Source organism: Pantherophis guttatus, chromosome 2 (genome assembly GCF_059756535.1).
Source record: "Pantherophis guttatus breed Tessera chromosome 2, ASM5975653v1, whole genome shotgun sequence".
Classification (NCBI taxonomy): Eukaryota; Metazoa; Chordata; class Lepidosauria; order Squamata; family Colubridae; genus Pantherophis; species Pantherophis guttatus.
Window position 1 is genome coordinate 123,761,139 of NC_142064.1, and position 18,013 is coordinate 123,779,151.

At 40.6% G+C, this 18,013-nt stretch overlaps 1 protein-coding gene across 1 annotated transcript in view; it reads right to left on the reverse strand.

Annotated features, from left to right (window-relative positions):
* Positions 1 to 18,013, reverse strand: part of LOC117666593 (LIM homeobox transcription factor 1-alpha-like) — a 94,725-nt gene that overhangs the window by 59,187 nt on the left and 17,525 nt on the right. The window contains exon 3 of the mRNA XM_087886644.1: positions 17,754 to 17,940. Within this exon, the coding sequence (XP_087742770.1) occupies positions 17,754 to 17,940 (187 nt within the window). The remainder of the gene's footprint in view (positions 1 to 17,753; positions 17,941 to 18,013) is intronic.

Genomic DNA, 18,013 nt, shown 5'->3' on the forward strand with positions numbered 1-18,013 from the left:
CTGGGGCTCCAATGGGAGAGTGTCATGCTGGAGATGATTGATGGATTAAAACAGATCTCCCCTCCCCCTCGATCCTACTCCCTCCATCCTACTCCCTCCCTCCCCATCATTTAGTTATAGTTGATCGTTTGTATTTCTATAGCGTCTTATTTATATTATATACACGTGTGTTTTGTATTGTTTCACTCTTTTTAACATGGTGAGCCACCCAGAGTCATCTTGTGGCGAGATGGGTGACAAACAATTTTAATAAATAAATAAATAGAGAAGCTCACAATTTGTTTTTTTGAACTTCAGTTTTCCTAGTCTGCTGGGTTTGCCCTGCCTTTTATTTGACGGAGGTACGCTATCAGGGGTGGGCTGCTGGGACTTCCAGGAGAACCTCTAGCTAAGATTCTGTGCAATTTGGAGAACCTCCAAATCCCACTCCTGACTGGCCTCACCCACCCCACCCTGCCCCTCATAGGAGTCCCCATGTGGCCTGTTTTGGATGCAGGTAAGTGCAGAGCGTGCATGGAGACTCAGAGAGGGTGAAAAATGGGCCTACCAGAAGTTCAGGAAGTTCCTCTGGAGCCTTGGGAGGTTGTTTTTGCCCTCCTGGAGGTTCGAAGAAAACCTCCGGAGCCCGGGGAGGGCAAAAACGCCCCCACCCACCATAGTGCAGGAGGCCTACTAGGCCACACCCACAATGGCTACGCCCACCCAGCAACCGGGCAAAAAACCCCTTGCTAAAATTTCTGAAGCTGTAGGCTATGCATGTTTAAGGTGGTGTAAGGGTGAAGGTATTGACTTAGTTTAGGAGTGGGGAAGCCTGGATTTATGTCTACTTTTAGGACTTAAACCTAGTTACTCTCACTCAGCCCAACCTAACTCACAGAATGGTTGTGGAAGAAATTTGGGAGAGGGAGTCTTGAGCATCTGCATGAAAGCCAAGAAATAAATCTAATCTAATCTAATTAATTAATGATAAACTATTTTGCACTGGGAAAGGCCCAGAAAGTAGAGAGACTTCAACCTTAGACACTAGGTCAAGTCACTATTGCACTATTTTTCAGTGCAAAGCTCTATATGTTAATTGAAAGTTCATTTAATTCAGTGGGGCGTATTGTTTAATAAAATTGAATATCTCAGAGTTTATCAAGTCTTAGTATCTCTAGCCTCACACCCTCCCCACTGGAATAAAAAGGCCCTGCTTTCTTGAATGTAGCTTCTTGGGACATGTATTTGTATTTTTATATTTTAAAACAGATATTCTCCAATCTGTATATTTCTCCAGACTGAGAATCCTAGGAATGGAAGTTCAATTTCTTTGAAGTGGGATGTATGATGCTGTTAAAAAAATATGTATAAAAAATGAGTATGCACCAGAGGTGGTATTCAGCAGGTTCTGACCAGTTATGGAGAACCGGTAGCGGAAATTTTGAGTAGTTTGGAGAACCAATAAATACCACTTCTGACTGGCTCCGCCCCCCTCTATTCTCTGCCTCCCGAGTCCCAGATGATTGGGAGGAAATGGGGATTTTGCAGTAACCTTCCCCTGGAGTGAGGTGGGAATGGAGATTTTACAGTATCCTTCCCCTGCCATGCCCACCAAGCCACACCCACCAAGCCATGCCCACAGAACTGGTAGTAAAAAAAAAATGACTCTCACCACTGGTATGTACATACTTAAAAAGATTTTTTTTCAAACAATGGCAATCAAAGAATGAACTGCATACTTGCTATTATTTATTCCATCTATAGTAAACAGGCACAATATGATTTTCCTTTTGATTTTCTATTGGGAACAGCGGGCTATTGCAGTCGTGCTAATTTCTTACAATTCATGAAGCTCATGAAACACAATTCTTTTAAAGAAAAGATGGGACTTTAACTGCTTGGTTACACTTGCCTTCTTATGATGTTTTTTTTTTTTTTTTTTTTACACTGCCATTATCACCACTACCCTGCTGTGGATACTCATCCTTAAAGTAGAAACTTCACCTTCATGGTGGGCTATCCAAATATCCAGAAGGAATCTGTTCCCAATGGAAAAAAATGAGGAAATAGAGCAAATAGAAAAAGACAGTAAGGAAGAAGTTTGGTAGCTGAAATTTATAAATTTAGGCACAGGTGTCCTTTCTGTTTAGGTAAGTATAGGTTTAATAGCCCCTTAAGCTGCTTGATCTGTTGAGAAACAGATTTCTCTTGGCTGATATGGATTCTGAAATATCCAGAAAAGTAGCCAGGTTTTGTGTAATTACTGTTTCTATTAGTCCAGAACAATTTAGAACCTTTGTTGCAGCCGTTTATGTTTCCTAAATCATATATGAAGACTAAGCAGATATCTCCACTTTCTTTTACCAAAACAATGTATGTCCAGCTCAATCACAAAATAAGAGGCGGTATCATTGGTGGGATTCAGCCAGTTCGCACCACTTCGGGAGAACCAGTTGTTAACTTTTTGAGCAGTTTGGCAAACTGGTTGTTGGAAGAAATCATTAGGGCAGAGAACCGGTTGTTAAATTACTTGAATCCCACCACTGGGCGGTATGTTATTTGTTCTTGCACAGTCCAGTAACCCTTCTTATTCTTTCATACTGGTGAAACCAACAAATTATTTTTTTTAAAAAAATAATTTAATTAGCCATATTCTTTCCCCATGATCAACGGATCTCTATGCTGCATCACTGTGCTATATATCTTCCTTCATTTTAACTTGTTTTACTTCATTTCCATTTTCTTTATCCTTTGCTTGCTATTTCTTGGAACTTGCATGGTTTTTGTTATTTAATCTATAATCATAAACACAGTTCAGTATAATACATAATGTGGAAAAAAATAAGAGAGTGCGAGGGGAGGGCAGAGAGAGGGGGGAGGGGGAGGGGGGAGGTGTGTGGGTGTGGGTGTATGTGTGGGTGTTTTTTTCCCCTGCCCCTGCTTTCATAGTACAAAAATACAGGCTCTTCCAGTAAAGGTGGATGTAGGAGACAGGACAGAAAAAATTACTTATGCTTCATTAACCTGTGGAATTTGCTTCTGTGTCTCATAGTGTTGTCCACCAATTTACATGGCCTTGAAGGAAGAATACGGAACATTCTAGGCATAGAGCAGGGGTGAAATGCTCCCGGTTCGGACCAGATTGCCCAATCCAGTAGCGATGGCGGTAGGTGGTTCGGAGAACCGGTAGCAAAAATCCCTGCCCCCCCCCCACATGCCCAGCTGAGCCGCGCGATCATCAGAGGCTTTTTTTTTTAACTTTTAAAAGCATTTTTTCTACACCTCTTTGGCCGAAAAAATGCTTTAAAAAAAAAAAAAAAAAAAAGCTTCTGAGGATCGCGCAGCTCAGCTGGGATCGTCAGAGGCTTTTAAAAGCATTTTTTTTTTGCAAACTCTTCGGCTGAAGAGGTTGTAGGGGGAAAAAAAGCCTTTAAAAGCCTCTGGCAAACCCAGCTGAGTTGCCTGATCACCAGAGGCTTTTAAAAACATTGTTTTCTGCAACCGCTTAAGGTTGTAGAAAAAATGCTTTTAAAAGTTAAAAAAAAAAAAGTTGGCCATGCCTACCCAGTCACATTATCCCCCCCCCAAGCCACGCCCACAGAACCGGTAGTAACAAATTTTACATTTCACCACTGGCATGGAGGCTATCTGCTCTCTCATTCTCGTAGTCAATTTTTGGGGTAGTGCTTTAGTGTATGTTCAGGCCTCTGGCAACAATTATTATATATTTACCAACTGGAGTGCTATTTTTATATTCTTTTTTTTTTCAATTCCAGATTTTATGCTATACTGTGATTTTACAGCTGCTAGGACAGCATCTTAGGAAGTAGGCAATTCCTCAGATGGTTTTTCTTGAAAATCAGAAAAAGTAGTGCCAATTTCATAAGAGGATTTTCCTCTCCTGCCTCTCTTCCAATGGCTGAGGCTGCTTCTTTTACACCACCCCAAAAAGCTGATGTGGGAAAGACCCAGAGGCAGAAATTGGGAAGGGGGAAATGCTAACAGAGCTGCAGGTCTTCTTCTGAATGGTCCCCTATACTCTGCCATGATCCTCAGGCTGGGAGAAAATTAAACCACTTCTGAAACTGATATACATTATTTCCGTGTCTACAAGAGGAAGGTTACCAAAATGGCAGTAATAATAATCGTAGAAGGTTTGCTTCTCTACCCCCTTCAGTATTATGAAGATAAGCCCAGCATGGCACTGAGTGTGATGAAAACTGATTATCTGTTCACTTGTAAGAGACCAAGTCGGGTTTTATGTTTGGATAGGCAAACCTAGTTTGTTTCATTCATTTATTTTGCATCTAGTGGGATGAGACATCTTCTCCTATTTTATTTACTTAAATGATACAGTTCCCTTGGGAGAGCACTGAGAAATTTATCTTTTCAGGCAGAGTTCACAAGGGCACAGATCACTAAAGTCCAAACTATGCACTGCTTGCCTCCCTGGAATCTAACTGGGGAGATTTCCATCCTTTAGGAAATGAACATCTAAGCATTAGACTCACCACATGGAGGACCATCATCAAGAAACCCTTTGATGGCCAGCAGAGATGGCATGCGGTGTCTAATAAGAATAGATGGATTTGCATCGGGGAACTGAGGAAGTCCCCAGAAAATATAATAAAAGACATCTGTTAATTAATACAAAGTGACAACCACACCAGCCCATTTTAGTGAAGTTTTGAATTCAGATATGTTTACAGCGGGGAGGTGGTGTAAAATGGCTTCTGTGGTAGAATTCTACAGTCCCAAAGGTGCTTTTTCAAGAGGCAACTTGGACTTTCTGGTTTTTCTTTGAAGATGTTTTGCTTCTCATCCAAGAAGCTTTTCGGATGAGAAGCAAAACGTCTTCAAAGAAAAATCAGAAAGTCCAAGTTGCCTCTTGAAAAAGCACCTTTGGGACAACCAGGCCCTGGATGACTGAGAATCTCCATAGACATTTAGAATTCAACAGACAGCTTGTCTTGATTGCATCCCCTCTATCTTTCAAGTTCTCTAAAATCTTGACAATATTTTCTTTTCCAGGAGATATAGGGCCACGATACTGGCATTTGCCTCATTCAGTATGATCTGTTTTATAGTCCAAACAGTCTCAGCAAACCAAAATTGATTCATCTGAATACATTAAAGATGGCCCTCGTGAAGAGGTGGGGGGGGGGTCAACTTATTTTCCAAAGCACCAGAGGGCAGGACAAGAAACAATGGATGGAAACTAATCAAGGAGAGAAGCAACCTGGTATTAAGGAGAAACTTCCTAACAGCGAGGACAATTAACCAATGGAACAGCTTGCCTTCAGATGTTGTGGGTGCTTCATCACTGGAGGTTTTTAAGAAGAGCCTGGAAAGCCACTTAAATTGTATAGGTTGGACTATAAGACCTCCAAAGTCCCTTCCAGTTCTATTCTGCTTGAATCAGCATGTAAATATGGGAAAGAAAGAATCACATTGCATATCTGGGACCTACTGTTGGATATCCATGGATTCTAAAGGGATTGACTGTGCCAAATCTGTGACAGGGCTCAACTAAAACGTAGCCCTGCCTTGATGCCTTCAGAATCCTCTCTAGCAACCTCCCCATCTAGTATCTCTTGATCTTTCTTCAAATCTACAATCCTAACATCAGTCCAGGATTTGAATCTGTTCCATGACACCCTCTGCCTTTTCTTTCGTCACCATTGCTAACCTGTCTTCGATTTATGTTGTATTAAAATGCCCAGGTTCTTTCCCGTAAAGCTCTCTTGAATGCAGAGGTAACGAAAGCCCTTTTTGTGTCTTTTTACATCTCTCTTTCTCTCTTGTGACCTCTGGCTATGCATCTGTAGGAAGTGGGCAAATGCTGGTATTTTTATTACCCCAGCCCCGATCTGCTGCCAAAGCTTTGAGTCATTCCTCGGGAGGAGGCTGTGCTCTCTCTTCTGAAAAGGAAGATAAGCCTGGACAGTTAAAAGAGAACTGTTCAAGGAGCCTGCCAAGAGTCAGAGAACTCTCCTGAGTAATGTCCAAATGTTTTCCCTAAAACTTCTCAGAAGACCGGTGTGCTGTCTCTGCATTTCCTTTCTCATCAGGCCTTTTGCCAATGGAGGGCCCTCCATCTCTCCTTTCAAAACAACATCTCATGCTTTGGAGATGGGTGGCAGCTTCGCACATCATTCTGTTTTAGGGGTTCATGAGATAGATTTAACCCCTGTCCAGATTCAGTACTAATGCCATTTACTGTTCAATGTGCTCAAAATTAAAAGAGCCTATTCACATTTTCAAGTAATTGTCAGAGTAACTATGGCTCAAAATCAGGTAAAATGGACAGACCAATGGAGAGATTTCTCAGTATTGGCCTCTAACCTATGAATTCCTTTCTGAGAGATAAAATGACTAATTTCTCTTGTGGCTGCTTCTTAACAGGTTTTAAAAATCCTCCTGTTCTCTCTCTCCTTGTTGCTTAATGGCATCGTGAAATTTTTATTGTCTCTAATTTATTTTTTTTATTTAAAATAGCTTATATTTAATCTGATTTTAATTAATGTTTTGTGTTTAAGATCATGGGAAGATTATGCCTTCAAAGAGTAAGACATGGATTAAAAAAAACCCCAATAAATAGCCAAGAGTTTTGAACTCCTGCCATGCCCATTCATGGCTGGTATGCAAGGCTTGTATTATTTATTAAATATATGCACATCCCACCCTTTGTCCGAAAAACTCAAAGCAGCAAAAAGTCTAATGTTTTTCTCATAGCAAGCCTGGCAATAAAATTAGGTGACATAGCAACCTGTAGTCAGGTGTTCTAGACAATAAACCCAACCACTATCAGCTATGACTGATTATATGTTATGGGAATTATTTTTCAAAATATCTGGAGAGAACCATGTTGCTTAATCCTGGGTCAAGGTAAGGATACTGTTGTGGTCAGCCAGCAACCTGCGGAGCTGGCAGCGGAGTCGGACAGTGAGGAGGCTGAGGAAGAACATGGGCCAGTCCTGGAGGCTGGGGAAGGCCCGGATGAGGGCTCTGCATCGGAGGCAGAGATGGGGCCAGGGCCATCTGGGAGTGATGTGCGGACTCCGGAGCCTCTAGAGGCTGACAGCAGAGAGGCAGAGGAACAGGAGGAGCCTGTTCCTAGTGCATGCATGAGAAGAGCTGCCAGAAGGCAAGAGCAGCTAAAGCAAAGAGGACAACTCGGGAGTAGGGCCAAGAGATGATTGCCCCCCCCGCATAAGGCTTAAAAGATCAGCAACGGCTCTTGGGCTCTTTGTCGGAAAACAACGTTGATAGATTTGTTTCTTGTCTTGCTGCATTTATTTCTTGTCGGTGTCTTCTGCTTCTGAACTTTTGCCAAGAAAAGCCTTTGGCAGGTTGCCTAATTAGACCAAGGTTGGTGACAAGGCTGAAGAATTGTGTTATGAAGAATTTGTTTTGAATTAGTTTGGACGACGCTGAGAATGAGTTAATTCTCAGCTGTTCTAATAAAGTCTGTTTGTTTCGAACTGTTTGCGTCTGATAATACCTACTTGGGCCTGGGTCACAACAGATACATTGATTCCCCCCCCCCAAAACCTATTGGCTGAACAGGGTCTTATATTTAGAATAAGTCTCTATCAGAGGTGAAATCTAAAATTTTTTGCTACCGGTTCTGTGGGCGGGGCTTAATTAGTGGGCGGGGCTTGGTGGTAAGGTGACTGGGTGGGCGTGGTGAAGTCAATGTCACTTCTTTGCCCTTTTTTAACCTACAAAACACAACACAACACAATTGGGGGAGAAAAAAGAAACTTTTTTTCTTTTACATAGCTCTGGCGATCCAAGCTGAGTTGCCTGATTAGCAGGCAGAGCTTGGCTCGTCAGAGCCATTTAAAAGGAAAAAAAGGCTCTGATGATCGCGCGGCTCAGCTGGGCGTGGGGGGTGGGGGTAGGGATTTTTGCTACCGGTTCTCCGAACTGCCCGCTGCCATTGCTACCTACTCGCCCGAGCCGGTCCGAACCGGGAGTATTTCACCCCTGGTCTCTATATACCTTAGTTCTGTATTCTAATTATTAGAAGACAAATTAGTTTCAGTACAGGTAATTCTCGACTTACAGCAATTTATTTAGTGACCATTCAAAGTTACAACAGCACTGAAAAAAGTGACTTACAACCATTTTTCACACTCACTTTGATCACATGACCATGGGGATTTGCAGCATCATACAAGTGATCCTCGACTTATGACCACAATCGAGCCTGAAATTTCTGTTGTTAAGTGAGACATTTGTTAAGTGAGTTTTGCCCCATTTTACAGCCTTTCTTGCTAAAGCTGTTAAATGAATCACTGCAGATGATAAGTTAGTAACCCGGTTGTTAAGTGAATCGGGCTTCCCCATTGACTTTGCTTGTCAGAAGGTCACAAAAGGGGATCACATGACCCTGGGACACTGCAACCGTCATAAATATGAACCTGTTGCCAAGGCTCTGACTTATGATCCTGTGACCATGGGGAGGCTGCAAAGGTTGTAACTGTGAAGAACGGTCATACGTCACATTTTTAGTGCTGCTGTAACAGTGAACGGTCACTAAATGAACTGTTGTAAGTCGAGGACTACTTGTACTTATGATATTTGCAGTGTCCTGGGGTCCTGTGATCACATTTATGACCTTCTGACGAGCAAAGTCAACTGGGAAACCAGATTCCCTTCACAAGCATGTTACTAATTGAACAGCTGCAGTGATTCGCTTAACAACTTGTGTCAAGAAGGGTTGTGAAACGGAGCAAAACTCACTTAACAAATGTCTCGCTTAGCAACATAAATTTTGGGCTCAGTTGTGGTCCTAAGTCGAGGTATTGTTAACTAACAGTGTTACAGCTTTGAGCTCTGCATAAATGTAGCCAAAGGGCTACATAAATCCAGAATTTCACTTGCAGTCCCCTTATAATATTAATTCTGATGGGAGAAGCCAGGATCAGTGAAACATCTTTTCAAGATAACTGTTGTTTTTAGAGTGGTTGTGCTTCTTTTTATCCACATTCTCCCTTCAGTCATAACCATGTCAAGCCTGTTCTATCATTAACTTGGCCATGTAGAGTTCAGTAAAAAGCAACATAATTATAATAAACCGTTAAGAACCACCTTAAGAAAATAAGAAGCTTTAAAGTTGCCCATCGTCAATCATCAAGTTAGGTAACCGATTGAGCAGGGAATCACGTCTTCACTGGGATGAAATATCTTTATCTCCATTTAAAGCGTACGACATCAACATTTTTAAAATCTATGTGCAGCTCTACATTATTTCATTAACATTTTGAAGATGTGGTATATATACAGTATACCCTTCGTAAGAGTGAATCTAACATTAGTTATGTTGCCTGAGGAGTAGTTCAATTTATCTGAAATAAGGCAGGCTGGAGAAAAAGTTGTTTCAGAGCCATAGCAATGTTCCTAACTTCAGGGCCATATCAACATTCCTAATTCAGAGTTGGATGAGGCTAGCCCAGGGGTCAGCAACCTGCGGCTCTGGAGCCGCATGTGGCTCTTTCACCCCTCTGCTGTGGCTCCCTGTCACTCAAAATATGTGTCACAACTGCCAATGTGCGACACCCGCCGGCAAGCAATGCATTGAGCTTTTCAACCCCCAGTAGGCCAACAATGGATAAATCCAAGAAAAGAAAAGTTTCAGAAGAAAACAGAACATTTACTTCAACTAAATATGCTAGTTTTGTGGCCACTCAAGAAATAGTCAGGCACAGGAAGGGTTTTGTGGCTCCCGGTGTTTTCTTTTCTGTGGGAAACTGGTCCAAATGGCTCTTTGAGTGTTTAAGGTTGCAGACCCCTGAGCTAACCTAAAGTCTCTTCTAAGGCTACCAGCCTTTGATATAATCAGAAAGCTGGGCTACACTATGCAGCATCCTTCCCCCAGTCTATAGTCCTATATGTGTACTTACCTGGGGGAAAGTCTAGTGGAAGAAACTGGACTTATTTCTGTGTGGACACTCTTAAGACTGATGCAGCTTTTGCAGGCATTTTCTACTTTCAGATAGACCCCTGCTTCTGCTCTATTGACCCCACGTTTTCTCTCTTCATTTTTTATCATTTTGCTAAAGGATACACAGTATTCTGGATCACAGTATTACTATTGAGTATTGATGGCCCCCACTCCACTTCATCACCTCTACAACTTCAAAACTATCAGTGGCAGACTGAGACAAAACTGTATTGCTTTACATTTGAAAGGATTGGGGTTAGAGTCCTCATAGAGAGGTGCAATTCATAAGAGCTCAATGCTCCAACATTTTCAGACGTGGCCTAGGTAGAAGGAATGCTCATCAAATGTGCAGAAGTGCACTTCAGTGGCAAGAATTTAGATAAGGGAAATGAAATACATAGACAATCTCTGCATTAGGAGCAATACTTGTAAGAAGAATCCAAATGTCCGTAGAATATAGATTAAATATAAAATGTGCTACAGCTTCCAAAAAAACCCCAATCAATCTTGGGTTGCATCAACAGAGCAACCCAAGATGATGATGTGATTCTGGCATGTGATAGTTCTGCTCTGTGCTGCATTGGTCAGACTGCAATACTTTATCTAGTTGTGATTGTCACTATATCAGAAGCATGCAGAAGCATTCAAAGAAATGCAAGAAGAGTGACAAAGATGGTCAGAGTATTGGAGAGAATATTGGAGAGTCTTCCTAAGAAGAATAGTTAAAGGAACTATGTTGTTGTTGTTAGTTGCGAAGTCATGTCCGACCCATCGCGACCTCATGAACAACGTGCCTCCAGGCCTTCCTGTCCTCTACCACCCTCTGGAGTCCATTTAAGCTCACGCCGACTGCTTCAGAGACTCCATCCAGCCACCTCATTCTCTGTCATCCTCTTACTCTTTTGCCCTCAATCTTTCCCAGCATTAGGCGCTTCTCCAGTGAGTCCTTCCTTCTCATTAGGTGGCCAAAATATTTGAGTTTCATCTTCAGGATCTGGCCTTCTAAAGAGCAGTCAGGGTTGATCTCCTCTAGGACTGACTTGTTTGTTCGCCTTGTGGTCCAAGGGACTCGCAGGAGTCTTCTCTAGCACCAAAGGCCTCAATTCTTCAGCGCTCAGCCTTTCTTATGGTCCAACTTTCACAGCCATACATTGCAACTGGGAAAACCATAGCCTTGACTGTACGCACTTTTGTTGGCAGGGTGATGTCTCAAGGAACTATGTATGTTTAGTTTAAAGAAGAGGAAGCTTAGGGGAGACATGAGAGCAGCCTTCCAGTACTTGAAAAGCTAACACAAGGAAGAAGGTGCAGATTTTTTCCACCACAGTGCTTGAAAGCAGGATAAGAATTAGTAGGCGGAAAATTTACAAACAGACATTTAAACTGGAAATCAGGGGGAATTTCCTGTTATGGGTGCTCCCTTGTTACAGGTTTTCAAGCAAATGTTGGACAACCATTTATCTGGAATAGTGTGAAGACATATGTGTACAGTATGTATGGCTGAACTAGAAGGTCCTTTTCAGCTTTATGATTCTTTAATGATTCTATAATTCATTTCTTGTTGTCTCCTGGGAGTATTAGGAGTTAGCCCAGCATTACATTTTGAAGATCATCTGGGCCAATTGCTGAAAATTCTCAGTCATCCAGGTAGAGTTATCTGGAACTTGAGTTATGGCAACTGGGCTTTTATTTCCATTTGGTTTGAAACATTTTGCTGCTTATCCAAGTAGCTTCTTCAATCTGAGCAAGTTGGTTAGGGGAACTCCATATGTCAGTCAGTGACCTACTGGGCAAGATGAGTCAGTGGCATGATTGATAAATGGTAACAACTTTTAAGCTGATTTCAATGAGAACTAAAGATGCTCAATTCAATCTTTTATTACGGTCACAGACTAGAATTAAAAATTAAAACATTCAAGTAAAACAGAACAAGGCACGATTGTGTATTACAATTAACAGGGGGACCATTGAAGGGTGACCAAAATCTGCCTAATTTTACAGACGGTAAAGCAGAATTTAGCTGTGTTGAAAGAGACTGCATCATACCGATCTGATGGTAACAGTTGTCCATGGAGGAACTATCAAATGAGTCCATGAATCCTTATAGAAGGTACAATATAACTGTACATGAGCTGTGGTTTCAATGGCCCTTATTCACAAGAGGCACAATCTCAGCTCATATGGGACTTTTTTTGTATCTGTCCTCCAGAACTGCTATGACAATGTGCTAGAGTTAATGCTCTCTGAAATTTGGAGACAGTTAGATAAATCTCTTGCTGGTTTGTGAATAGGGCCTGACTGCTAGAGCAGACAGATAACAACATGCCTTGTGGAACATATTCTGAAGCTGGTGCTGAAGCCCCATGGTACAGTCCTGAACGTATGTAACCTCTGCAGTCAATGTACTCCCATTGAGCGTGAAGCTCGACGATCAAAGCTCTTGATGTTGGGAGATAGCAACCTCCCACCTCTTCTCCTCCAGCCTTGTTCTTTCAGGCTCAGCAACAGAATATAATGGATCTGGAGTGTTGGTTAATCATTTCAAAGCATGTTCAGGGTGAGCAATTACTGCAGGCTCTTTTCCAGCTTATCACTGCAAAGTGTTGAAGGAAATACATCCAGGGTGGTGGATGCTCCCTTCAGCCCATTGGTTTTTTGAAGTTGCAACCTAAAAGGCCTCTATTAAGAGCCCATAATAATGTATTTGAGAAAGTGGAGGGATGTTTTCAAAAACATCTACGATACGGTTTGACCCTTCTTGCTGGCTGGCAAAGGACTGTGCGAGGACCGAGGGAGGAAATTTTATTTAATCATTCTCAACCAGGGCAGTTTTTCTAGACAATAAACAAAGAAGGAAGGTCCTTGCCCTTAGGAGCATGCAACACAAGCTTAGTCTCAACAGTGTTGATAGGAAGACAGGAAAAGGAGGGGAGTAAAGGGATGGGCAAGAAGAAGAAACTTACACACTTGGCATTCTTTGGGTTCAAGGAGGGTGCACCAAATGTTCAGGGCAAACATCCAGGGCTATCCTCAGCAGGAAAGCCTCCAAAGGCAGCTGGCTCGGATTAACATAATTTTAAAGTACGCAAAACGAAACAAGGCACAATGTCACCTGAAGAGAGAAAATCCAGGTTGACATGCTAAGTTGAAGGGGATTCCCTGAAAGACCATAAAATACAGACACTAATAATGCTTAATTGCACAACTGTTTCTGTGAATATGTATTAAGGATTTAATGAAAAAGTGGATTTGATTCCTAGAGGACCAAGGGAGTAAGGCCAATAGGTAACAACAGAATACAGTAAATCCATGCAGGAATGGATATGATAAAAAAAAAAAAGGAACTGCAAGGGCTCTCCCAATGATACGTGTATATCCTGATATTGGCTTTCCATATTCAGAAAAATGAGTTTCCATCTATGTCCTTGAAAGTTATTTCATGCATGTACTCATAACCGATTTCTGAAAAATGCACCAAGAAAATAATTATTTGACCCACTTAGATTTTTTTTTTAAATATTAGATTTTAAAACTGATTTTAAAAGCTAGATTTTGCAATCTTCACATCTTAATATCAATTGACATAGAAGTATCCATTAATAGGCACTTATTCTGCATTATTTATTTTTATTTTAATCTGGTTTTGCAGGTAGGACACCAACACTTTGCATCTAGTCAATGGAAATCTTCACACAACTGATCTTTAAGATGTTTAATAATTTCAAGCATACATATTTTATATTACTTTCAATACTTTTTCTGCACTCTTCTCTAAATTGTACCGTTCACATGAATTTCTTTTTATCCACTGCACAGATAAATTGATACATTTATTTACCGATAAAGCAAGTCAATTAACAATATCACTGGACAAACTGCTAGCACTGTTAATGAAAACCAACATGGAACAGTTGGTAGAAAATGAATTTAGATACGGGACATGCAAAGTTCCCATATCTACCAATAAAGATCTGAGTGAAAATTAAAATGAATATTTGCAAATATTTGATATGTATGGAAACGCCTGACTTCCATGCACAACTTTTGAGTGATAACTTTTTAAATTAAAAAAACTTTGTGTGCATATAGAATGTACAGCTTCATCACAAAATAGACAGTTAATAAACTTTAGCTCTGATGATGTCCAGCATGGTTTGGCTGACATCAATCAAGAGTTAATATTATTGCATATTCCCTATGAAATCCTATTAAACATTAGTTGCCATTATATGTCATTGTTACATGGGATTTCATGGCAACTAATAAGTACATTGAGCTGCTAATCACCACTATTATATCAGGTGCAAAGAACCAGGAATGCTCGCTGAGTTCAGAACATTAGAGAGTTTATTATTGCTACCTGTACACAAAAAACTGGTTAACTAATGGTCAATGCTAAATTGGTACTAGATAAGGATAAACAGAATTCAGAGGGGACTGGAGTTAGGTCTTCTAGGGGAGCCCAAAGATTCCAAATTGATGACATGTTTAACTCTGCCTTATAGTTCAGCCTGCTCATCTTTTATATATTACTTATTAAATAATCCAACACTATTAACTACCATGAAATGCCAAATATCATGATATTACAATATACTGAACACAACAGCTGAGCAACATTTAACCACAATATATGTTCTGAGACTATCCAGAATTAGATTTTACAAAGAATGCTGATAATCAGATCATTATTATTCTAAATAGTGTAATCTTGGATTACTCTAGAGTCTAGACTCATTTATTCTACTTCAGAATTTCATAAGTTAAGCAGGGCTGGCTATTACAAAAGAAGTCACATCTTCTTTGTACTCTCTCTCTCTTTCTTTTGACCTGAATAGAGAAACTTGGCATTTAATATCATCAAAGAACGGAGAGGGCATGAAAAATGATAAAAGCACACATTTTGCATACACTGCTATACCAGGAGTAAACTTGTATAGTCCTCTGCAATTGGCTGCAATAAAGCAGCTAGAGGTTTGTTTGTTTTTTCTAACTGGGAGCTGGACAGCATATAAATAAAAATAATTATTATTTTCTTCCTGCCTATTTATTACTTTCAGAAGGAAAAGATTTGCATGGGCATAAAAGGAACTTCAATGCCATCCACTTAATTTTTGTTTCCTTTATTAGTTCAGGTATTTAGGGTCATGTTTGCAAGGTAGACATAAGTCTGAGATATTGGCAAAATTAAAAGCAGCTGGAGGTGAGGGTGATTTGCGAAAAATGGGAAGTTACTGGTAGGGAAAAGGTTAAACTTCCCTTTTCATCTTTACTTTTCTAATGCAAATTACGGAGTAAATGTAATGTAGGCACACACAGACACCACTGGACATTTTTTTTCTGGAAAGGAGACAAAAGCCTGAGGAATTCATGTCAGGGATATAGTAAGTTGTTTTAGTTGAGTGAAAAGAAAGTTGAATTTTAAAATAAGTGTGAAGTTGTTGGGAATCTGAGGCAAAGAATCTAGTTAAATTAGTATTAGGAAAACATAATAAAACGTGAAACAATTTTTTGTCATTCACAAATTGATGTTGGTTGTGATTCAAAGGTAGGTCAACAATGTAATATTTCTATTGTTATGAGATCAAATAGATTGCCTCACACAAGTTTTAAAAGCCTTTCAACTATGTAGACATATTTTCTATTATCAGCACAATTGCAATTGAAAAAAAAAAATCCTCTGAACCAGTGTTTCCCAAACATGGACATATTACTCCAACTTGGGTAAAAGCAGTTTTCATTAGGTAATGATGCATTAACCCAATCACAACAGGGGTATTTAAACTGACTTAAAGAGTTGTACTTACATTGGGTAAAAGTAGGGATGAAATGCTACGGTTTGCACCGGTTTGGGCAAACCGGTAGTAATAAAAGCTACTGGTTCGTCCAAACCGGTATTTCCGATGATCAGCTGTGCCACGCAATTTATATTCGCTAGAAAGCAGGAAATCCTGCTTTCTAGTGAAACTAAATCACACGGCATAGCTGTTCCCCCCTCGCTGTTCTACTTACCTTCAAACAGCTCCTTTTTTCATGCAAAGCACGCATTTGGCATATACTGTGCATGCACGCACAGTGTGCATTTGGTGCACAGTGTGCATGCGTGGACAGTGAACCGGTGGCAACCTGCGGAGGATTTCACCACTGGTAAAAAGGACTCTCTGATAAGCAGCTCTGGGTAATGAAGGAAAAAGATTGGGAAGCACTGATCTAAACTATGTACTCAAACCTAATCCATGTATTTAGTAATCAGCAAAGAATTGCAGAGCCAGTTTAATGTAGTGGTTAAGGTATCAGACTAGAAACTGGAAGACCGTTGAGTTCTAGTTCAGCTCTAGGCATGAATCCAGCTGGGTGACCTTAGGCCAGCCCCTCTCTCTTAGCCCTAAGAAGGAGGCAATGGCAAAGCATTTCTGAAATCTTGCCAACAAAACTGCAGGGATTTGTCTAGTAGTTGGTAGGAGTGACAGGAAGGAAGGAAGGAAGGAAGGAAGGAAGGAAGGAAGGAAGGAAGGAGGAAGGAAGGAAGGAAGGAAACCCAAAATAACCAGTTGTTTGGTTTGGGACAACCCCCAGAACGGTTCCCACTTATCCAGGAGAGTATTTTCCAAAAGAGGACCTAATACTTCCTTTATGGAAAAGATGTTTCTCAAGCATCATGCACTCAAGCCAATAACAATCAATAAAATTAATAAGATATAGGGAACTCAGTCCTTGTCTTGAAAGGGAGCAGCATGAGGAGAATGTACAGTATGCATGTAGGTCTTTTTTTGCACCTTCTTTATAATTTATAATTTCAGATATTTTTATCTCCCGGGGAAACAAACTCTTAATATCTTGTCTGATTTTTTTGCTCCTAATTCTAGCCTCTAGCTGCTCAGATACCAACTGTGATATTTTAACAACTGCTGCCTTCATACCAACTATAGTGGCATTTCATTACTGACTTGAGATTTCCACATTACATTCTACCAATAACTGTCTAAGCAGTCCTGTTCACATGCCAAACAGTTCCTTCAAATCCAACTTCAGCACAGAAGAATAAATTAGCACAAAGTAAGCTTACTCTTGCAATGTCTCTTATTACTCTTAAGATATTCTTGTCTCAAAACTGGGCTTTTCTGTTTTCTGCAGAATTCAGATTTAGTTTGCCACCAAAAAACTAGTACACAGTTTTCATGAAATTCCATCTAAGAATGGATTTCAACACACTGTTAACAATCTGTTCACATAGCAGTAAACTCATTCATTAGAAGTCTTCATCCCTCAGAGAACGACGGTCCTTTGATAAGAAAATATTGTAACAAAAACGAACACAATATCATACATAACAGGTCAAAAAGATTCCAGAATCACTCAGATTTCCACCAACAGTATGTCATTGTACAAACATTCAAATGTGACGGAAGGGACCAAGTGGTTTTTGCCTCTCCAATTTTTAGTTGTCCAATCTGTGCCCAGCAATAAGCTGCTCTGTTCATCTGTGACATTACAACTGCATGAATGACAGCTGATGACACCACAACCTCTGCAAGACTCTGTTATGACATCAAATGGCTATATACTGCTAATGTAGATTGAAATTTGTTCCTCTGATATTGGTGACAACTGAAGCCAACTTGCAAACCTGCCAACTCACTCCTAAGTAAGTGTGTATGTGTAGAGATAGATAGATGGATACACACCCACACATATTCGTATATAAATACATCCCTTCACAATCATCTTTGAAAACCGCCTGCCTTTTCTCTCAGTTGGTGAATTTCTTACAAAGGCAAATATACAAGCTAATCATTCAGACAGTCAAATTTCCGGCACTTACTTTTCATAGTCATGCTTACAGTAGAGCTGTCTGTTGCGACAATAGCATGTGCCTGAGAGAGGCTGGAGGCAAGCAGCACACTTCACACAGCCCTCATGCCAGGAGCGCTCATTCACCCGCAGCAGGAAGCGATCTGAGATTGGGGTGTTGCAACCAGCGCAAACCTCCCGCATTTTTGATTCCGAGCCTAATGGGAGAAAAGAATGATAATTGTTGACAATCTCAGCAGACTTATATATGAGCAAATACATTCCGCAAAG